Raw genomic sequence first — 17,402 nt, forward strand, 5'->3', positions numbered from 1 at the left:
GAAATATGACACCGTCGCCATGGAAACAAAACAACTGCAGTCACCCAAATATGGTCAAAGGAGGGGAAAGGATACGGCAAAACGCGCGTTGACGTCACGCACAGTCGGTACGGCACGCACTGAGCTGCGTTGACTGAAAGGAATCGTGTTCCCTTGGCCGTGACAGTAGTGGAGCAGAGAGGGAGGTATGAATAAATAATTAACCTGCTGTTTCTGCGGCTCACACTCGGATTAAGCACAATTCTGCCCGATTGATGTAACTCTGAGGCCAAAAATAGCACGGTGACGTATTTATAAAGCGACACTTGGCCGAAAATATCAACATTGTTGACGTGTAACACTTCATCTTTTTGGACAAAAGGCTTTTTATATATAAGAAGGGCAAAATTTAACATTGTGATTGAATTAATGTTGTAAAATGCATTTTTGATACTAATCTGTCTCATAATAGCAATCACTTTTATTTTTTATATATTATTATTAATATTTTTATTATTATTATGAAGGCAGTAATTTTTAAAACTGCTTATTAAGAAAAAAAACATTTAAAAAAATATCTAAACTGACTCAACATTTTAGTACACTTACAAAGTTAAGTTGATAAATCGAAGTGCTTGACTTGATTGCACATTGTAATGTTTGTTTTCAAAAACTGAAAAAAAAAAAAAGTATAATAGTGATAAATTTGGCTTATGATTGGAGAACTTGGCTTTAGGGATAAAGAATCCTGATAGTATAATAAACATGTTATTTACATAAAACAGAAAAAAAATGTTTGGTGCTATAATTGTTTTAACAAACAACAACATATTTTCACATAGGCCCAGGATGGTTTGTAAAACGTTTTCCTTATAATAAATTAAATTGTCATTTCATTCTATGAAAGAAAAAAAATATTGAATATAAAGCAAATACAAATATAAATTCGACAACAAGAGAAATAAATGATTTTTGAATGTTGTGTTTTATTTTCACCAATATTAATTTTTTTGCATCAGCATCATGATGAGTAAAAAAATAAACTATGCCATAAAATACAGTACATCTTGAGAAAATACATGATATGATTATGTTTTCTTTTTGTTTTTTGGTCATGGAAAAGCCTCAGGTGATAAATGTCAAGTCAGGTCAGGGGACACCTCACAGCAAGATGTTACACCAATACGCTGCTACATTTTAGCATCTCTCTATTTTCACTTGTCACGATAGCACTGTTTCACATATATTAAGCTATATCAAACGTCAATTAACTTCATATCACAGGCAGATATTTTGTAAACACAATTTACCACATTTTTTGTTGGAATACAGGCGATTTTCTTTTTTTGCATGCACTTGGATTCCAGCACAAATGTTACCTCAGACAGTTGAAACAAAATGGAAGAATTCAACTCTGTTACAGTCACAGAAAACACATCTTCTATATGCACAACCTTTAATTTTCAAGTTTATACATCATAGCTCACATTACAAAAGATTATTTGAGAGAGATAGCTTGCTAGCTGGTCAGAATACAAATACTATATTTTGTTGCATAAATTATTTGCATTCACAAGGCTAAGAGTGTTGGGGAGTTAAGACTATCTTTTATCAACTCTGACCCACCGAGGCTGCTTTTGAGGCCCTCACAGCCGTCAGCCATAGATTCAATCTCAGAACAACTGAAGGAAAAAACGGTGCGGTAGCTGCTACAAGTGGGACTGGAAGACATGACCGGCATGGTCAAAGACTCGAGGTCACTTGCCACAGACTTGTAGAGAGTTTCCCAGTCTGGGAGGCAGAAGGGCCCGCTCAGGTCAATGTCAGGGACAGACGCAGCCATCTCCAGACTGGGCACTAAATCGTCCAGGTCGTCACCCTTTAGGTCCTCCAAGGCCTCCTCTTCTGCACTGGAGCACAGGAGGATGTTGGAGTTCCCCAAGATGGCTGCAGCAGTCGGGACGCAAGAAAGGCTGTCTGTGTCCTGACTAGAGGGGACTTCTCCAACAGCTGCGTCGCTGTCAGAGGGTTTTACGTTCTCCAGGATGGAGAGCAGCTGTGGGGAGGCCGGAGGATCCTGCAGCACTGAGTCAATATCCTCCTCCTCCTCGCTGTCACTGTCATCTTGTGCTGGCAGTTTGCAGGAGGACCGGTGGGAAGCTAACATGTGCTCCAGCCTCTCTTTCTCCTTCAGCAGGTCAGCTATCTCGATTTGAAGGGTAGACTTCTCCTCTTCCAGCAAATCAGTTTCCTGAAGAGAAAAAGGACAAAAAAAAAAAACAAGAGGCTTACAAACAGACACAATAAAGACATCACATACCTCAACCACTACAGTAACACCAAAATTTTGTTTGATGATTCCTGATGAAGACCAGAAAGAAAGCTGACGTTACTTCAATTTTAAAAGTCACTGCATTGATCATTAAGGTGCTTATAATAATTATTTAAATAATCAATGGTCTCAGTTTTACACATTTATCTGATTTACTTTTATTGTGCAAACCATTCAGGTCCCTCACATCTTCTGATAATACTAAAAGTATGAATAAAAACCCACAGTGAGGGAACATTATCTTATTATTAAACCCCTCATCTGTTGAACAACCTTCAGATGAATCTTTTCGGCTTGGCTTTTAGCTACTTTTATTTTATTTATTTATTTTTTTTTATTTTAAGGTATTTGTATCCTTAGTTTTATTGCACTTTTGAGTTTATATTTATCTATTTATTTTTATAAATGTGATTAAGTAACTTATAACAAGTTTTTTCCAATGTAGAATTAACATTTGTTTTGTTGCTGGTTAATTAACATACCAATTATACCCATTGCTTGACCTAAATGTAGATTTCATCTCATCAATCCAGTTGCATTTCATCAGCCCTCAGTGCCCTATACTTAGGCCTTGTTTAGTTGTTCTTGTTTATGATTTGATGGCTTTTGACTGCTTGAGGTTTTTTTTTTTTTCAGGGGTAGCTCTAGAAAGTTTTTTTAATGGCTGGCCTGATGGGGGCCACTTGTGATCTAAGGAGTTTCATTAGGCATATTGCTAAAGTGGAACTTAAAATCTCAGAAAAAAATAAGATTTTTCTTTTGATTTTTTTTTTTTTAAACAAATTGGTTTTATGTACCTTCATACAAAAAAAAATTAGGTTATTTAATATGTTACCTGCTGCTTTGTTTAGTGCCCACAAAATGAAGTGTCCATAATTTAAAAATTCAGCAACTGCATTATTTTTTACCTAGAGTTTTATTTGGAAGTTGATATTAGATTATATATCTTTCAAACATCATTTGTTTTGATCGAAAACTGTTTTTAAAAGGTTGTCAAGATTTTTATCAAATGTAACGCACCTTGAGTTGCTGTCATTGTGTATAAATAGTGCTCTCCAAATAACCCTGATTGGCTGTTTTTTTGGGGGTTTTTTTATGCCGAGCAGCCACTGATGCTTTGCTCTTGCACACATTAATGCCATGTCATTAATTTATTCCTTTCTTCGTGGAGGCGTGCTTGCACTGTGGCAATGTCTTTTCCATAATGTCAAAAAGCAGCACACTTACAGCTTGAAGGCTGTCTATCAGCTCCCTCCGTCTGTTGCGACACTTTGCTGCAGCAATCTTGTTCCTCTCCCTCCTAATCCTCCTTCTTTCCTCGTCTTCTTTAGAGGGCTAAAATCGCCAAGAGAAGAAAATATTAAAAAAAGAACATAGATGCTATATGATTTTTTACAGCTGGCTCTACAACACCATTTCCTTTGCCATGTAGGAGAGAAAATCCTTTGCTGTGAGTGCTGGGAATACAGATCTTCACGAAATGCTGCACCAACTGGAACGCGCAAGATGTTCGCGTGGACGCGCACTTCATGCAATTTCCCTTCCCCGTTCACAGTCAATAGAGCGGTGCTCCTTTAACTTTAATAAACCATTGAATTTAATCAACAGGCGGTGCTGCTAATTTGCTTGTAGCCTTGCTGCAACAATAGTCTTATTTAATGCCCCTGTCAAAACATTGCGATAACTCCATTAACATTTACTGAAGGGGATCGTGATGGTGGAGCTTGAAACAATGCAAAGGGTTTAATCAGTGCTTTGAAAATGAACCACGGCATTCACCGATTAATTATTTGAATAGTTGACACTGTCATTAAAAGTAAAGTAGATGCCCTCTACCCTGCCTACCTGCTCCTTTTGCGCCTTCTTGTTACAGGTCTTTGCCCTCTTTGCACCTGTTGGGGAAGACGACTGGTTTGCGCCATTGGTTTTGTTTTTTGCACAGCCAGATGTTATGGCAGTCGGCTGCACCATCCACTTCAGTTCTGGCGACGTTGAGATTGCATTCACAGACGGAACAAAGGCGGCCGGTGCCAATGTGTCACCTTCCTGGAAGATATGCACATTGAATCAGGAATTTTCTTGTATCAGATCAATGAGCAATCACGTATTCGGTGACCTTTACCAATGTTTAAATGCTGCATCAATCATTTGGCTGAAAAATGTCAGATGACAACAAATATATCAAAATGACAACAAAAGCTAAGCTTGTTTTGATTATCATCATTATCACTCCAATAAAAGGTCAAATCCAAATTGTATGAATCTTTTAATATAATCAATTTTTGGAAAACAAACAAAATGCGCTGCCACAGCTTTTCCACTGCCTGAGACGATGGGAATTTCATGCTTTCACCGAATATGCATAGCAATATCCCCATCAGTCAAAATGCAGACTGAAGAGTGAGGTAAATCAACCTATTTTTATTGTTTGGTCTTTTTTTCGGGTTAATGATCAGAATCGCATCTACCTTAGCGTCCATTGATGATGAAAGCGAGTCAGGAGGAGGACTCAGGCTGCACCCAGGGGTGTCCCCTCCAGGCGCTGCCGGACTACAGCTGGACGACGGGTCGAGCTCAGAGCTGGAGTCCGGATGCATGTTTTGTATATTCCTCTCTTCTGAGATCAGTGCGTAAAAAAGCAATGAAAAGAACTGAACCGTCTCTCCGTATACGTCTATGTTAGACAGCAGACCTCCCTCCCTTGAACGCCTACTTATATTTGCCAGCTTTCATAAATGGTAACTGTGCAGATATAGTGGAGAGGCCCGCCTTTTATAGTGAGCCCGAATTTTATGAATGAAATCTGTGTGGCGAGACCGAACCATTCTGCAGAAGGAGCTGTGACACAGAAAACGAGCATGTCGTTCGTTTTTACAATTTGACTTCCATGTTCTTAAGATGCCTGCACAGCAAAAGGTCGCAAATATATATTTGTAAAGCATTATATTTAGACAAATACCCAAAAATAGCGTGTGATTATTAAGTGACACCCCTGCCGGCAGAAGGAACCCACCGCCATGAATGTATGCAGCATCTGCATCACGGGTGTGATGTCCCCCCCGCACCCCTCATATATCACGACATTGCATTAAACCACATTGGATGAACAGAAAAGAGCTGCTTTCGTCATTCACAATCTATGATGCATTGCTTCTCCCCCATATTAGAACAATGCTGATGTTATTATCAAGCAACACTCTGAAGATCATCTCTGCCCGATTATTTATGGTCTGCATCTATGACCTCACGTTGTATTTCGCCTGGCTCGGTTTAAGAATATAGCTGCATGCAACAACAGATCTAGGACCAAAGCAGCCAATCGCCGAATGGACCAGTCGAGCCATATATGGTTCTTCCGGAAGACCAACCCGCAGACGGACTGCGTTTCTGTGTGCGCGCGTGAGTGTGTGTGTGTGTACTGGGCCACTTGCATCACAACTCACCGCAAAATAAAAGTGAAACGAGCTTCTGAAAGGCTGCAGCCGTCACAAATTTTAGTCTCCCCGTCACATTGAATCCAGCACCTGCTCTGAGTAACAGCTTTTATCATGCAAATATAAATAAATTATTTTTTCTCACGAAGTATGTTTAAAATCAACACATATATTTCTTTTAATTCAGTTTCCCGTTAAATTGATCGGCAATAATGATGTAAGCCCTTTCCCCCCCATATCCTGATCCAGCTCCCGCAAGACAATGCTGCCATAGCCTAGATGGATAGGCTATATTTAGATTTTTAGATGACCTCACAGATCCACTGCTGTGAGAGGAATAGTTGCAGAATAGAAACTGGCCAGAGGAGCTGCGTGTTACCAGAGGCTTCCCGGCAGTCACTGCCCCTCTCTGGACTCTTTTACCGGCACAACAATGGGTGGTCGCGTTCGGCCTATTCATGCGACTCGAAACCGAAAGAGGTCAAAAGGTTGGCTGCAACACTAGGCAGCTGTCACCTCACAGCTAACGGTTTTCATCAAAGCCACTTGAGCATGAATGTTCACAGAGTGAGACTGAAAAGTTCAATGTTTATGTGAATAAGGCATTTCAGGTGCTTGTGCAGATCATTTTTTTAATCGGCAAATTAATGTTTTTTTGTAAAATATTTCCACAAGATTACAACTAATAAAACTAAGTATTATTATTATTATTATTATTATTGCTTTCCTTTCTTGTGTCTGATCCGCCAGCTTCTGTGAAACCAAGTAAAGACAAACTTTTCAGGTTGATCTGGAAGCTTTTGTTGTTGCCAACTCGTCAAACAAAAAAATAACTGGTTGTTTGGTGTTCTGTTTCATTCCACTGCTGTGGAGGCACCATGGTGAAATACTGCGAGAGCCATACATGCACAAAACCAACAGAGGTCTTACTCTGACGAGGTTTCCTGGACGCACAGCTCCCCACAACTGACGCAAAGGATCAGGTTTCGTTTTATTGTTTAAGTGGTACTTCTTGACTAGACCGACGATCTTTGTTGCTATGCAAAAACAACATGGACGTCACGGACGCGAAAGGGGTGGAGCGTTGCTGTGACAACGAGGAATGTTCAACAAAACACGAGCGCGGGAATCAGAACATAGGTCGTTAACATGAACTGATTACCTTTAATACAGAACCACCATTGTGAATAGTTTATTCTTTAATAATTTTGAGTGTAGTTTAACAGCACAGTTAACAGTCTGGGATCTTTTAAATTTTTTTTTCTGATTTTCCTGCCAATGCAAAAAAAAAGGATGAACACTTGCTAAATTACATTGTACTTTAAGACAATATTAATAATTTCTGTATTTAAATCACTGTAAATCATATAGAATATCGTATAGAATATTAAAATAATGCTAATACAAAAGTTGCAACCAAATACAACAGCAATGCATGAGTCAGAAAACATCCAGCTGACCTATATATATATGATAAAACCTTAACAGAACTCTTTCAAACAAATATATGTTGGAGACAATGAAACCTACAAATTGTCTTGTGATCAATATTGCATTTCACACATTCCATGCTTCTTACCTAAACCTTAACGGGTGAGCCCCATGAGAATTCCCCTATATTGCAGCCTCAGCAGGGAATAGAAAAAGACACTTCTAAACAAGCCAGACTGCTTTATGGCAAAGTGCATGTATCAAACAGGGCTCGGAAGTTGCTCCAGTGCTAGACACACCCCTTGTTGGATTGCAGAAGGTACAAGTTCTGCCTGGGGATGTAGAACTACGCGTGCTGCCTCTTTTGTTTTGACACACATTTGACGCAACATGTTCGTCCACTGAAATATGCTGATATGATTATTTATGTGTCAAAAGTTGCGGCTCCAGCTAGTCTTGCCAAAAGACTGAAAAAAAAGTGCTTTTATGATCTACGGCCCAGGCATAACAATATGACTACATGTGACAGGTGAAGTGAATACAACTGATTGTCTGTTTCTCACGGCACCTGTTAGGGAATGGGATATATTAGACACCAAGTGAACATTTTGTCCTCAAAGTTAATGTGTTTGAAGCAGGAAAATGTGAAATGTGTAAGGAAATAATCAAGTTTGACAAGACCCAAAACTGTGATTGCTAGATGACTTGGTCAGAGCGTCTCCAAGACTGCAGCTGTTGTATGGTGTTTCCAGTCTACAGAGGCCTGTATCTATCAAAAGTGAGCTAACTTGCTGGCTTTCATGAGAAAGATGCTAGAACACACAATGCATCACAGTTTGTTGCAATAGGGTACAGCAGTATATATACTATTATTCTGATTAGCTATTAAAGAGAATATCAAAACACATAAGATTATTTTTAAACCATTATTTGTACAGCTAATAGTTTACCTTTATTAAAAGCTCAGCAGGTTAACCACTAATAGCTTTATCCTATAGGTTCTGTATGAACTTGTTGGGCCTAAGTAAACTCAGTGGAAAATTTTATTTATTATGCATTTTGTTATATTTAGAATAGTAAAAGCTGGTTGTTTCGTTGTATATATAAAGAACTCTGTTCAATAGGTTGCTCTTTTTCTGTCCTTTCTCCAACTTCTTCAGTTTTCACAACAGCCTCTCTGTTTATTTGTTTTATATAACGTCATGTAAAGCTCGGCCAATCTCTCATGGTGTGTTTCCCATCAAGCACCGCCCCTTTACAGGATGGTGCACCATATTTAGTAAATGACGCGTTGGGGATCCCGCTCCGGAATATTCCATTTATTGACCGACAACCTTTAAATCGACCAAAAAGCAATGCATTTCTTCGTTCGTTTATTGAAAATGAAAAGGTGTTTTGTAGTATTTGGTTCTTTTTAAGAAAGAACGAGCAGAACTGTATGTTTTTCTGTGTTGCTATGCAAACGTTTGGGTGGTTTCCTCCTCGCGGTGTCGAGTGACGAACACTCCCCTTTGCTTAGGTCACTGAGATTCTGTATAAAAGCGCTCCCAGCCTACTGAGCTGGCAGTTTAACTTTGAGCAGCAGAGCAAGGACTACAGGAAAACGATCAACAGCAGGACTTTAAAGAGTTTCTCACAAACCCATTGAAGGGATTTCCTCATCTCAAGTTTACATTTCCCCAAAGTAGACTTTGTTTGGATCTACGACTTATATTTTCTTTTAATTGTTACTTTCGTGACGATGATGTTCACCGCTTTCAATATGGAGTGCGACTCTTCCTCACGCTGCAGCACAGCTTCCCCGTCCGGGGACAATCTAGGATACTACCCGTCACCAGCAGGATCTTATTCCAGCTTGGGATCTCCCCAGTCTCAGGTATGTCAAGTCAAATTTGTATTCATATATCTTTTCTCATTGCAAACAGCAACTTCTATAGTGATTGTCCGTACTTGATTATTACATTATCTTATTTATTCTGATTGAGGGCAAACGTTTATGAACGATACAAGTTTGCACTGCAAATAGTGCTATGCAATCTTCAAAAATCCACCTGGAAACTCCATAGAGAGAGTGTAACGTCATAGCTGACATCACAGGGATATTTTTAAACAGTCCAGCTTTTTATAAACTCCTCTTCTAAGACCCGTCTCTTACTGAACATATACCAAATCCCCTCATGTTCTATCCTTTATTTCTTCCAGGAAGTCACTGATCTGACAGCATCAAGTGCCTCCTTCATCCCCACCATCACAGCAATTTCAACAAGCCCGGATCTGCAGTGGATGGTCCAGCCTTTGGTCTCCTCCGTGGCCCCCTCTCACAGAGCTCACCCCTACACCTTGAGCCCAAGCCCGGGCTACCCCATATCAGCCATGAAGTCTGCAACATCCAGACCTCACATTTCTACCAAGAGAGGCACAGCTGAACAGGTAATTATGTGATCTAGTCAAATAACTTAGGTTTTACATGATAATAAATGAGTTGAAATATTTTAAAGAGCAGGAGGCTTAAGTTTTTCTCATTATGTGCAGATGTCTCATGAGGAGGAAGTGAAGAGAAAAATTCGCAGAGAGAGGAACAAGCAGGCAGCAGCTAAATGCCGCAACAGGAGGCGAGAGCTTACAGACACGCTGCAAGCTGTAAGTATCCCAGCAGATTCACTGTCATTATCAAAATGAATTCTCCACCAGAGCTAATAACAACCCAACAGCCAACTAAGTGCCACTTCCTCAATTTCTTCCCCTCTCAGGAAACTGATCAGCTGGAGGAAGAGAAGTCCAGCCTGCAGAATGACATTGCCAACCTATTGAAGGAAAAGGAAAGGCTCGAGTTCATTCTGGCTGCCCACCAGCCTATCTGCAAGATCCCCTCAGAACTGGAGGCAGACTTCCATGTGACCTGCCTCTCCACCGCCGTTCCTTCCACTATCAGTTCCAGCCAGCTAACTTTCACCTCGGCGTCCAACTCCATCTTCTCCAGCACCAGCTCAGTCCCTTCCACCTCCACAGTCTCAGACAGCACGGTCAAGATGGCAGATCTGGAGGCCTCCGTTCTCGAGGAGTCTCTAGACTTTCCGGCGAAGACAGAAATGGAGACAGCGCGCTCTGTTCCCGAGGTCGACCTGTCCAGCTCCCTCTATCCAGGCCAGGACTGGGAGCCACTTCACACCTTGACCAGCAACAATGACTTTGAGCCCCTGTGCACACCTGTGGTGACCTGCACCCCAGCCTGCACCACCTACACGTCTTCATTCGCCTTCACCTTCCCAGAGGCTGAGACCTTCCCCACCTGTGGCATTGCACACAGGAGAGGAAGCAGCAGCAATGATCAGTCCTCTGACTCCCTCAGCTCACCAACCCTGCTGGCCCTTTAGAGACATCCAAAAGTGAACTTTCTTCCTAGAAGCACATTTTCTTGAATATGTGACAGATGTGCAGATTACAGGGCTATGGAGCAGACTTGTACCAGGAAGCATATTATTTATGATTTTATCTGCCTTTATGTATATCTACTTGCCTATTACACCGATGTAGCAAGTTATTAAGCATGTTTCAACTAATACCACTTAGTCGTTCTATGAGTTCCTTGTATGATTTCATGGTGCTAGATTTAAAAAAAAGGCTTTATTAATGTGTGCTCAGAGCAATAGTTATTATTTGACCCAGCTTGTTTTCTGGTTAATTGAAAGTTGGAGTAATTGTAATCTGTTTGTGAAACTTAAAACAAAAAACTGGTGTGCTTGTCTGAACCATGGTCTGAATGGTCTTTAAAAGTATATGGAGTTTTCTGTGAAAACACTTGTCCTTTTAATTTATTAAATTTATTTTTATACAGAGTACTGACGAATGTTGCTTGTAAGACATGTAAATAAAAAATAGAGATATTTAAATTCATTCATTTGTCCGACTGATTTTAACTCTTAACATTCAAATCAGCATTCATATATTTATATAATACAAGCTCAGTCGTAAAATAGCAACTGTGTGAAACGTGCTTGTTTAGAAATAGCTGTATTTTTCCTGCTCCTCTAGTAGCTCTATTTATTCTTCCGTCTGTTGTCAAGGCTGGCAATACGTCAGGGATTTGACGTCAGTGCGTTCTTTCCATTTTTTTTTTTTTTTTTTCATTTGCAAGCAATGCGCGCTGACGTTTTTACTTCCGAGCCCAAATATAGAAACCAATGGGGAGTCGCTGCTGCAGTCCGCCGGCAGAAGAGAGTCTGTCCGCTCTGCACAGTTTGTGGGATATCGGACGGCTTTTTCCACCAAAAGACAGAAATCGTTGTCTCAGGGCTTTCCTTGAAGTGAATTTGGCATGTCCTCTGGAGAGGGGAAATTACGAGACCTAGACTATTGTTTCTCATATCTTCTTAGAAACTGAAAGAGGATCTGAGATCAACGTTGAAACCAAAATGTAAACTGATTTTACTTTCTGATGTTGACACGAAAAATACAAATGGGCAATGGATGCAGAATTATAAAAGAGGAAGAAAATTAGTTTTTTAGAAATGATTTACGTGCCTAAGCGGGTTGGACGTGATGCAAAAGGTGCGATTTGGCGTTCGGTTTTTCTTTTACATCACCACTACAAACTTTAATGCATTTTATTAACAATTTATGTGACAGACACAAATAATCAGAATGTATCCCATGTGCAAAATAGGTCAAGTTTAGTTTGGTCCATTTTAGCTCTGATTGTATCTTTGTGGTTGTCCTGCTGTAAGGTACGGGAAACCTCCGTCCCGGTCTCCAGACTTTGCAGCATCTAACGTGTTCTTCCAGGAATCCCCTGTGACCAGGAATGTTCCCATTAACTATGGCCATCTTCACTGTCGCTGCTTATAAAAAGCATCTGGAGAGCATGGTTCTACCATTACCATGTTTCACCGTTGTGTTGTTCTCTGTGCTGGCTTTTCATCAAAAATGTTTCGCATGCAGGCAAAACAGGCTTATTTTGGTCTCCTCTGATCAGAGTACCTTTTTTCCCGTGTCCTCTACATTAGTTGGGGCTACTTTTGTGGGACTTCTCACAACTTTCTTTCAACAATGGCTTTTTTAAATTTTTTTATTTTTTTACCAGTGTTGATAGCACAACTAGACTAATGTTGTGATGTTTCTGTTGAGTTTCTTGGTCTTCATAATATTGTTTGTTCCCTAATATCCTCTAGCAAATAAACTAATCAGATGACTTGTGAAGGAAATCAAATGCAATAAATTTTATTTAGAGGTACTAAACTCGAGGGGGCTGAATACTTATGTATGCCACAGAATTTACGAGTTAAAAAAAAAAAAACTTTCCCCTTTTCCTTCCCCTATACTTTAATTTGGTCTATCACATTAAATCCTAAAAACAAAAGACATTGAAGTTTGTAGATGTAAAATGACAAAAAGTTAAAAAAAAGTTAAAGGGGAAGAATACAGGCATTGTATGTGGCTTCTGTGTTCACAGTTTCACAATTCTTTAAATGCATCTGTGTTTTTAATTAGCAGTGATGTAACATTTCTCATGTAAATGTTAACTTTGAAAGCTGATTACATACAGTCATTTTCAATAAATCAGAATATGTGTTCCACGAGGATTTTTTGTCAGATTGAGAGTATTTTTTGAAAATTACAACCAGCATTTAGAAAACATACCTTTCAAAAAGCCCACATTTCTATTTTAATTTTTTTTATGTTTCTGATGTAATATTCTAATCTTATATGTCATATTTTTATCAGCTGTAAGCTGAAAATCCTCATAATTAACTTAAAAGCATTAGTTTGTGTGAAGTTAATCTGTATAATGTGTTTCACTTAAGCTGAGTTACTGAAATAAATGAACTTTTACTGAATGGGTCTATAGCTTGTGGGAAACTTTAAGTGGGACTTCTTTTTGCTTTCTTTCAGCAGTGTTTTTTTTTTTAACAAAGGCCAGCTTTGTGAAGTGTTTGATTAATAGACGTCCTGTGGATCTCTGCAACTCCTCCAGAGTTACCATGGTCCTCTTGACTGCTTTGCAGATTAATGGTCTCCTGTTCAAGAGTTGTGCCATACTCTTTGCTTTTTCGAATAATGGATTGAAGAATGCTTTGTTACATGTTCAAAGTGTGGGAAATTGTTTTACAAACTTACCAAGCTTTAAAATTCTCCGCAACTGTTTCCATGAGCTTCACTTTTCTGCTCTGTTCCTTGGTCTTCATAGGTTTGTTCACTTATGTTCTCTATTAAACAAACACACAATGTGAAATGTTCAAAGCATGTATGACCCTGAAAAATATAGATGTTTACATTTAAACTATCCCGAGACAGGATTTATTTATTGTGGGTTACATATTTTGCTTTTGTGAGCTGCAACTCATTCGCCACTTCTTTTTAGTGATTTATTAACTCTTTCATAACCCTCTTGCTTTTGTAATTACATGTCAGTTGGACTACTTCCTTAAAGTGCATTGCTTCTGACGCAAGTTAGTACACACCCTTCAACCGGCTGCTGTCATACTGTGGGTTGTGCACGTTATCACTTCAGGGTACTAAAAGACAATAAAAACCAAACCAAATGCAGACGCATGGTTTGATCTCCAGATTAATGAAATCAGAAAATGAATTAGTCATACAGTACCTCAGGTGACTTCACCAGATATAGTACCATGCAAGAGTTTTCATTTAAATTCTTTCACATTTTGCTGTAACTACAACTCTTACAGTATTTGTATTGGGACTTTATGTGATCACCAACACAAAGGATTAATTGTGACGTTGACAAAAATGATACATGGATTTGAGGGTGGTGGTAGCAACATGTTGTGGGGATCCTTTTCTTTAGCAGGTCGGCGGTGTTGAGAAGATGGATGGAGCAAAACACAGGGCGATCCCAGAAGTACAATCAGTTAGCAAATGCACACTGATCGTTTGAGATATTTTTTTGATTTAACATAAAATACAAACAAATTATCCTAAAGTCTGTGGTTGTAATGTGGCAAAATGTGAAGCCATTTGAGGGAAATTAATACTTTGACAAGGGACTTTATCTGCATTGCATAAGATGAACTCATCTTGTAAATAAATTTTAAAATATCTCATCCTAAGAGTGATTACTCTCTGCAAGAGTTGACAAATCTAAATCTAGTACTGGATAACTGTCACGTCTGATACATTCATGTTTTTCTCACAACATTTTATGTTTCTCTGCAAAGTAAAGCTACTTGGGGGCTGTTACTTTTAAACACAAAGCCAAGCCTAACCTTTAGTCATCTTGGCACGTAGGTGAACTCAGCTGTTTCATCATCACTGTTCACACAGTTACAGAGGCAGGGATCTCTGTCTGTCTCCTTTCCTGCTATCCTCCTATATTCATCATTTTCCTCCTCCAGCCTCGCCTTGCTGCGTACTGCTGTCCACCTCTTCGTTTCTCTGTTATACGCTGCCTGGTTCCTCCCCTGGGCTGAAGCACCGACGCAGGTTGGCGTCACAGTGGTCTAATTTTACTGCTGCTGATGCTGATGTTAAAAGAAGCAAAAGGCACCTGCCTATTTCTGCTGTGGCCCCCATCTCCCCACTCCGTGGCATATTGGATATTAATAGTTATGTGCCACTGCATGGTCGCACATTGAGCTGAGGAAAAGAAGGTGCTGCTTCAATTCAAAAGAAAACACATACAGGCTGTTATGCAAGAGCACAAGCCTGATGAAACAGGAAGTTGTGTCAAAACACACGTTTACTAAAAGCTTTCTTAAAATTGTTTTCCATGCATAACAACGTTCTGTTTCTGCAAATGTAATTCTTAAAACTTGTTTAGACTGTTTCTCAGGTTATGTTTTCCAGGAGCATGCTTTCAGATATACACGATAACAGAACATCAGTGGTTTGTATCTTGCATTGTGTTGCATGACAAGGGTGTAACCACATTGGAAGGGTGCAATCGTCAAAGTTAGTTACTTATTGCACGACAATAGTTTTCCCTAGCACACACACGTGTGCACACCCACACACAAACACACACGTTTCCTGAGAAAGATTAATTGGGCAATCCATCTTCTGATGATTTTTTGTACATGAGGAAATAAAGATGAAAAGACAAATGCTGTAGAATTGCAAGTGAGGTTGATAAAGGTTGAATGACAAACCTTTGGAGAAACAAGGATGTTGCAAAAATAAACTCGTACTCGTACTCGTCATCTTCCGCTTATCCGGGATTGGGCTGCGGGGGCAGCAGACTCAACAGAGACGCCCAGACATCCCTCTCCCCAGACACCTCCTCCAGCTCCTCCGGGGGGAGCCCAGTGCGTTCCCAGGCCAGCCGAGAGACATAGTCCCTCCAGCGTGTCCTGGGCCGTCCCCTGGGCCTCCTCCCGGTGGGACGTGCCTGGAACACCTCCCGAGGAAGGCATCCAGGAGGCATCCGGTATAGATGCCCGAGCCACCTCAACTGGCTCCTCTCGATGTGGAGGATCAGCGGCTCTACTCAAAGCCCCTCCCGGATGGCCGAGCTCCTCACCCTATCTCTAAGGGAGTGCCCGGCCACCCTACGGAGGAAGCTCATTTCAGCCGCTTGTATCCGGGATCTTGTTCTTTCGGTCATGACCCAAAGTTAATGGCCATAGGTTAGGGTAGGAATGTAGAGTGACCGGTAAATTGAGAGCTTTGCTTTTCGGCTCAGCTCTCTCTTCACCACAACGGACCGGCACAGCGCCCCCATTACTGCGGCAGCCGCACCGATCCGTCTGTCGATCTCCCGCTCCATTTTTCCCCCACTCATGAACAAGACCCCGAGATACTCGAACTCCTCCACTTGAGGCAGGAACTCCCCTCCAACCTGAAGAGGACAAGCCACCGTTTTCCGGTCGAGAACCATGACCTCGGACTTGGAGGAGCTGATCTTCATTCCAGCCGCTTCACACTCAGCTGCGTACCGCCCAAGCGCATGCTGTAGGTCTTGGCTAGAGGGGGCCAGCAGGACCACGTCCCCAAACCAGACCCCCTCTGGCCCTTGGCTGCGCCTAGAAATCCTGTCCATAAAAGTTATGAATAGGACCGGTGACAAAGGGCAGCCATGCCAGAGTCCAACATGCATCGGGAACAGGTCCGACTTAGTGCCGGCAATGGGAACCAAACTCCTGCTCCACTCGGGAGGGACCGGATGGCCCCTAATAAAGGGCCCCCGATTCCATACTCCTGGAGCACCCCCCACAGGGCATCACGAGGGACACAGTCGAATGCCTTCTCCAGGTCCACAAAACACATGTGAACCGGTTGGGCAAACTTCCATGAACCCTCGAGCACCCTGTAGAGGGTATAGAGCTGGTCCAGTGTTCCACGGTCGGGACGAAAACCACACTGCTCCTCCTGAAGCCGAGGTTCGACTATCGGCCGGACTCTCCTCTCCAATACCCTGGCGTAGGCCTTACCAGGGAGGCTGAGGAGTGTGATCCCCCTGTAGGTGGAACACATCCTCCGGTGTGTTCCAACTACAACTATTTTCTAAAACTGCAAATAATGAAACAAATCTTCAGTCATTTGTTTTTTATTGGTTTGATGTAATATTCTGCTCTTAAATGTCATGTTCTCATCATCTATAAACAGATCATCATCATAACAACTAAAAATAAAGGCTTGAAATCATCAGTCTGTGTGTAATTAATCCCAGGTGTTTCACTTAGTGAATAGAGTTCCTGAAATACATTTCCTTTTCAATTATGTTTTAATTTATTGAATGAGTCTGTAGATTCAGTTGACAATGGTGCAATTAAGTTACAAACACAATTGTAATACATTAATTCCCTTGTACCCTTAGTCGCAACTGAAAACACGATTTAAAGAGTGATTATGGTTTATTGAGCAAATTCCAGACAGCAGACATAGAAGAGGGTGATCTGGTCAGATGAGATCAAAAATTTGACTTACCTGAAAAACACAGTGCGTGCAGAAAACTGGCCCATCACCTTAAACACACCATCTCAATGATGAAACATGGTGTAGGTAGCATCGTGTTTCAGGGGTGCTTTTGTTCAGCAGGGACACGGAAGCTGGTCATACAATCAGCCTGAACTGCAGCATAACGGCTTAGTTCAAAGCTGTTTTGGTAGAGACATAAGTCAAAATACTAACACCTGTTAATCATGGAGAAAGGTGGTTCTAGAAAGTATTTACTGAGAGGGGCTGAATACAAATTCCTGTCACACTTTTCAGATGTGAATTGATCATTTGAAACTTACAGTAAAGTACATTGAAGTGTTTGTAATGTGGCG

The 17,402-nt window shown here is 40.8% G+C and overlaps 2 protein-coding genes across 3 annotated transcripts; one reads left to right on the forward strand and one right to left on the reverse strand.

Moving 5' to 3' along the window:
- Nucleotides 1–945: 945 nt before the first annotated feature.
- Nucleotides 946–7,390, reverse strand: LOC124881628 (protein c-Fos-like). 2 transcript variants are annotated; one of them, XM_047387279.1, is made up of 4 exons: nt 7,325–7,390; nt 4,157–4,357; nt 3,539–3,646; nt 946–2,230 (listed from the first exon to the last, which is right to left on the reverse strand). In XM_047387279.1, the coding sequence occupies exons 2-4, from the start codon at nt 4,280–4,282 to the stop codon at nt 1,550–1,552; spliced, it is 915 nt and encodes a 304-aa protein (XP_047243235.1). In that variant the 5' UTR covers nt 4,283–4,357; nt 7,325–7,390; the 3' UTR covers nt 946–1,549. The 2 variants fall into 2 exon arrangements, with proteins under 2 accessions (XP_047243235.1, XP_047243234.1); XM_047387278.1 differs by lacking the exon at nt 7,325–7,390 and adding an exon at nt 4,780–5,280.
- A 1,351-nt stretch (nt 7,391–8,741) lies between these two features.
- Nucleotides 8,742–11,070, forward strand: LOC124881577 (protein c-Fos-like). Its single transcript, XM_047387197.1, has 4 exons — nt 8,742–9,052; nt 9,379–9,606; nt 9,709–9,816; nt 9,927–11,070. The coding sequence occupies exons 1-4, from the start codon at nt 8,918–8,920 to the stop codon at nt 10,548–10,550; spliced, it is 1,095 nt and encodes a 364-aa protein (XP_047243153.1). The 5' UTR covers nt 8,742–8,917; the 3' UTR covers nt 10,551–11,070.
- The last annotated feature ends 6,332 nt before the right edge of the window (nt 11,071–17,402 follow it).

This window comes from Girardinichthys multiradiatus, chromosome 15, assembly GCF_021462225.1.
Source record: "Girardinichthys multiradiatus isolate DD_20200921_A chromosome 15, DD_fGirMul_XY1, whole genome shotgun sequence".
Taxonomy (NCBI): Eukaryota; Metazoa; Chordata; class Actinopteri; order Cyprinodontiformes; family Goodeidae; genus Girardinichthys; species Girardinichthys multiradiatus.

What these genes read in the sequence shown, in the direction of transcription:
- LOC124881628 (XM_047387278.1), bottom strand. Translation starts at nt 4,908, where the DNA reads ATGCATCCGGACTCCAGCTCTGAGCTCGACCCGTCGTCCAGCTGTAGT. An exon ending in CATCATCAATGGACGCTAAG is followed by an intron (nt 4,358 to 4,779) that starts GTAGATGCGATT and finishes CATATCTTCCAG; the next exon opens with GAAGGTGACACATTGGCACC. An exon ending in TGATAGACAGCCTTCAAGCT is followed by an intron (nt 2,231 to 3,538) that starts GTAAGTGTGCTG and finishes TTTTCTCTTCAG; the next exon opens with GAAACTGATTTGCTGGAAGA.
- LOC124881577 (XM_047387197.1), top strand. Translation starts at nt 8,918, where the DNA reads ATGATGTTCACCGCTTTCAATATGGAGTGCGACTCTTCCTCACGCTGC. An exon ending in TGGGATCTCCCCAGTCTCAG is followed by an intron (nt 9,053 to 9,378) that starts GTATGTCAAGTC and finishes TATTTCTTCCAG; the next exon opens with GAAGTCACTGATCTGACAGC. An exon ending in AGAGAGGCACAGCTGAACAG is followed by an intron (nt 9,607 to 9,708) that starts GTAATTATGTGA and finishes CATTATGTGCAG; the next exon opens with ATGTCTCATGAGGAGGAAGT.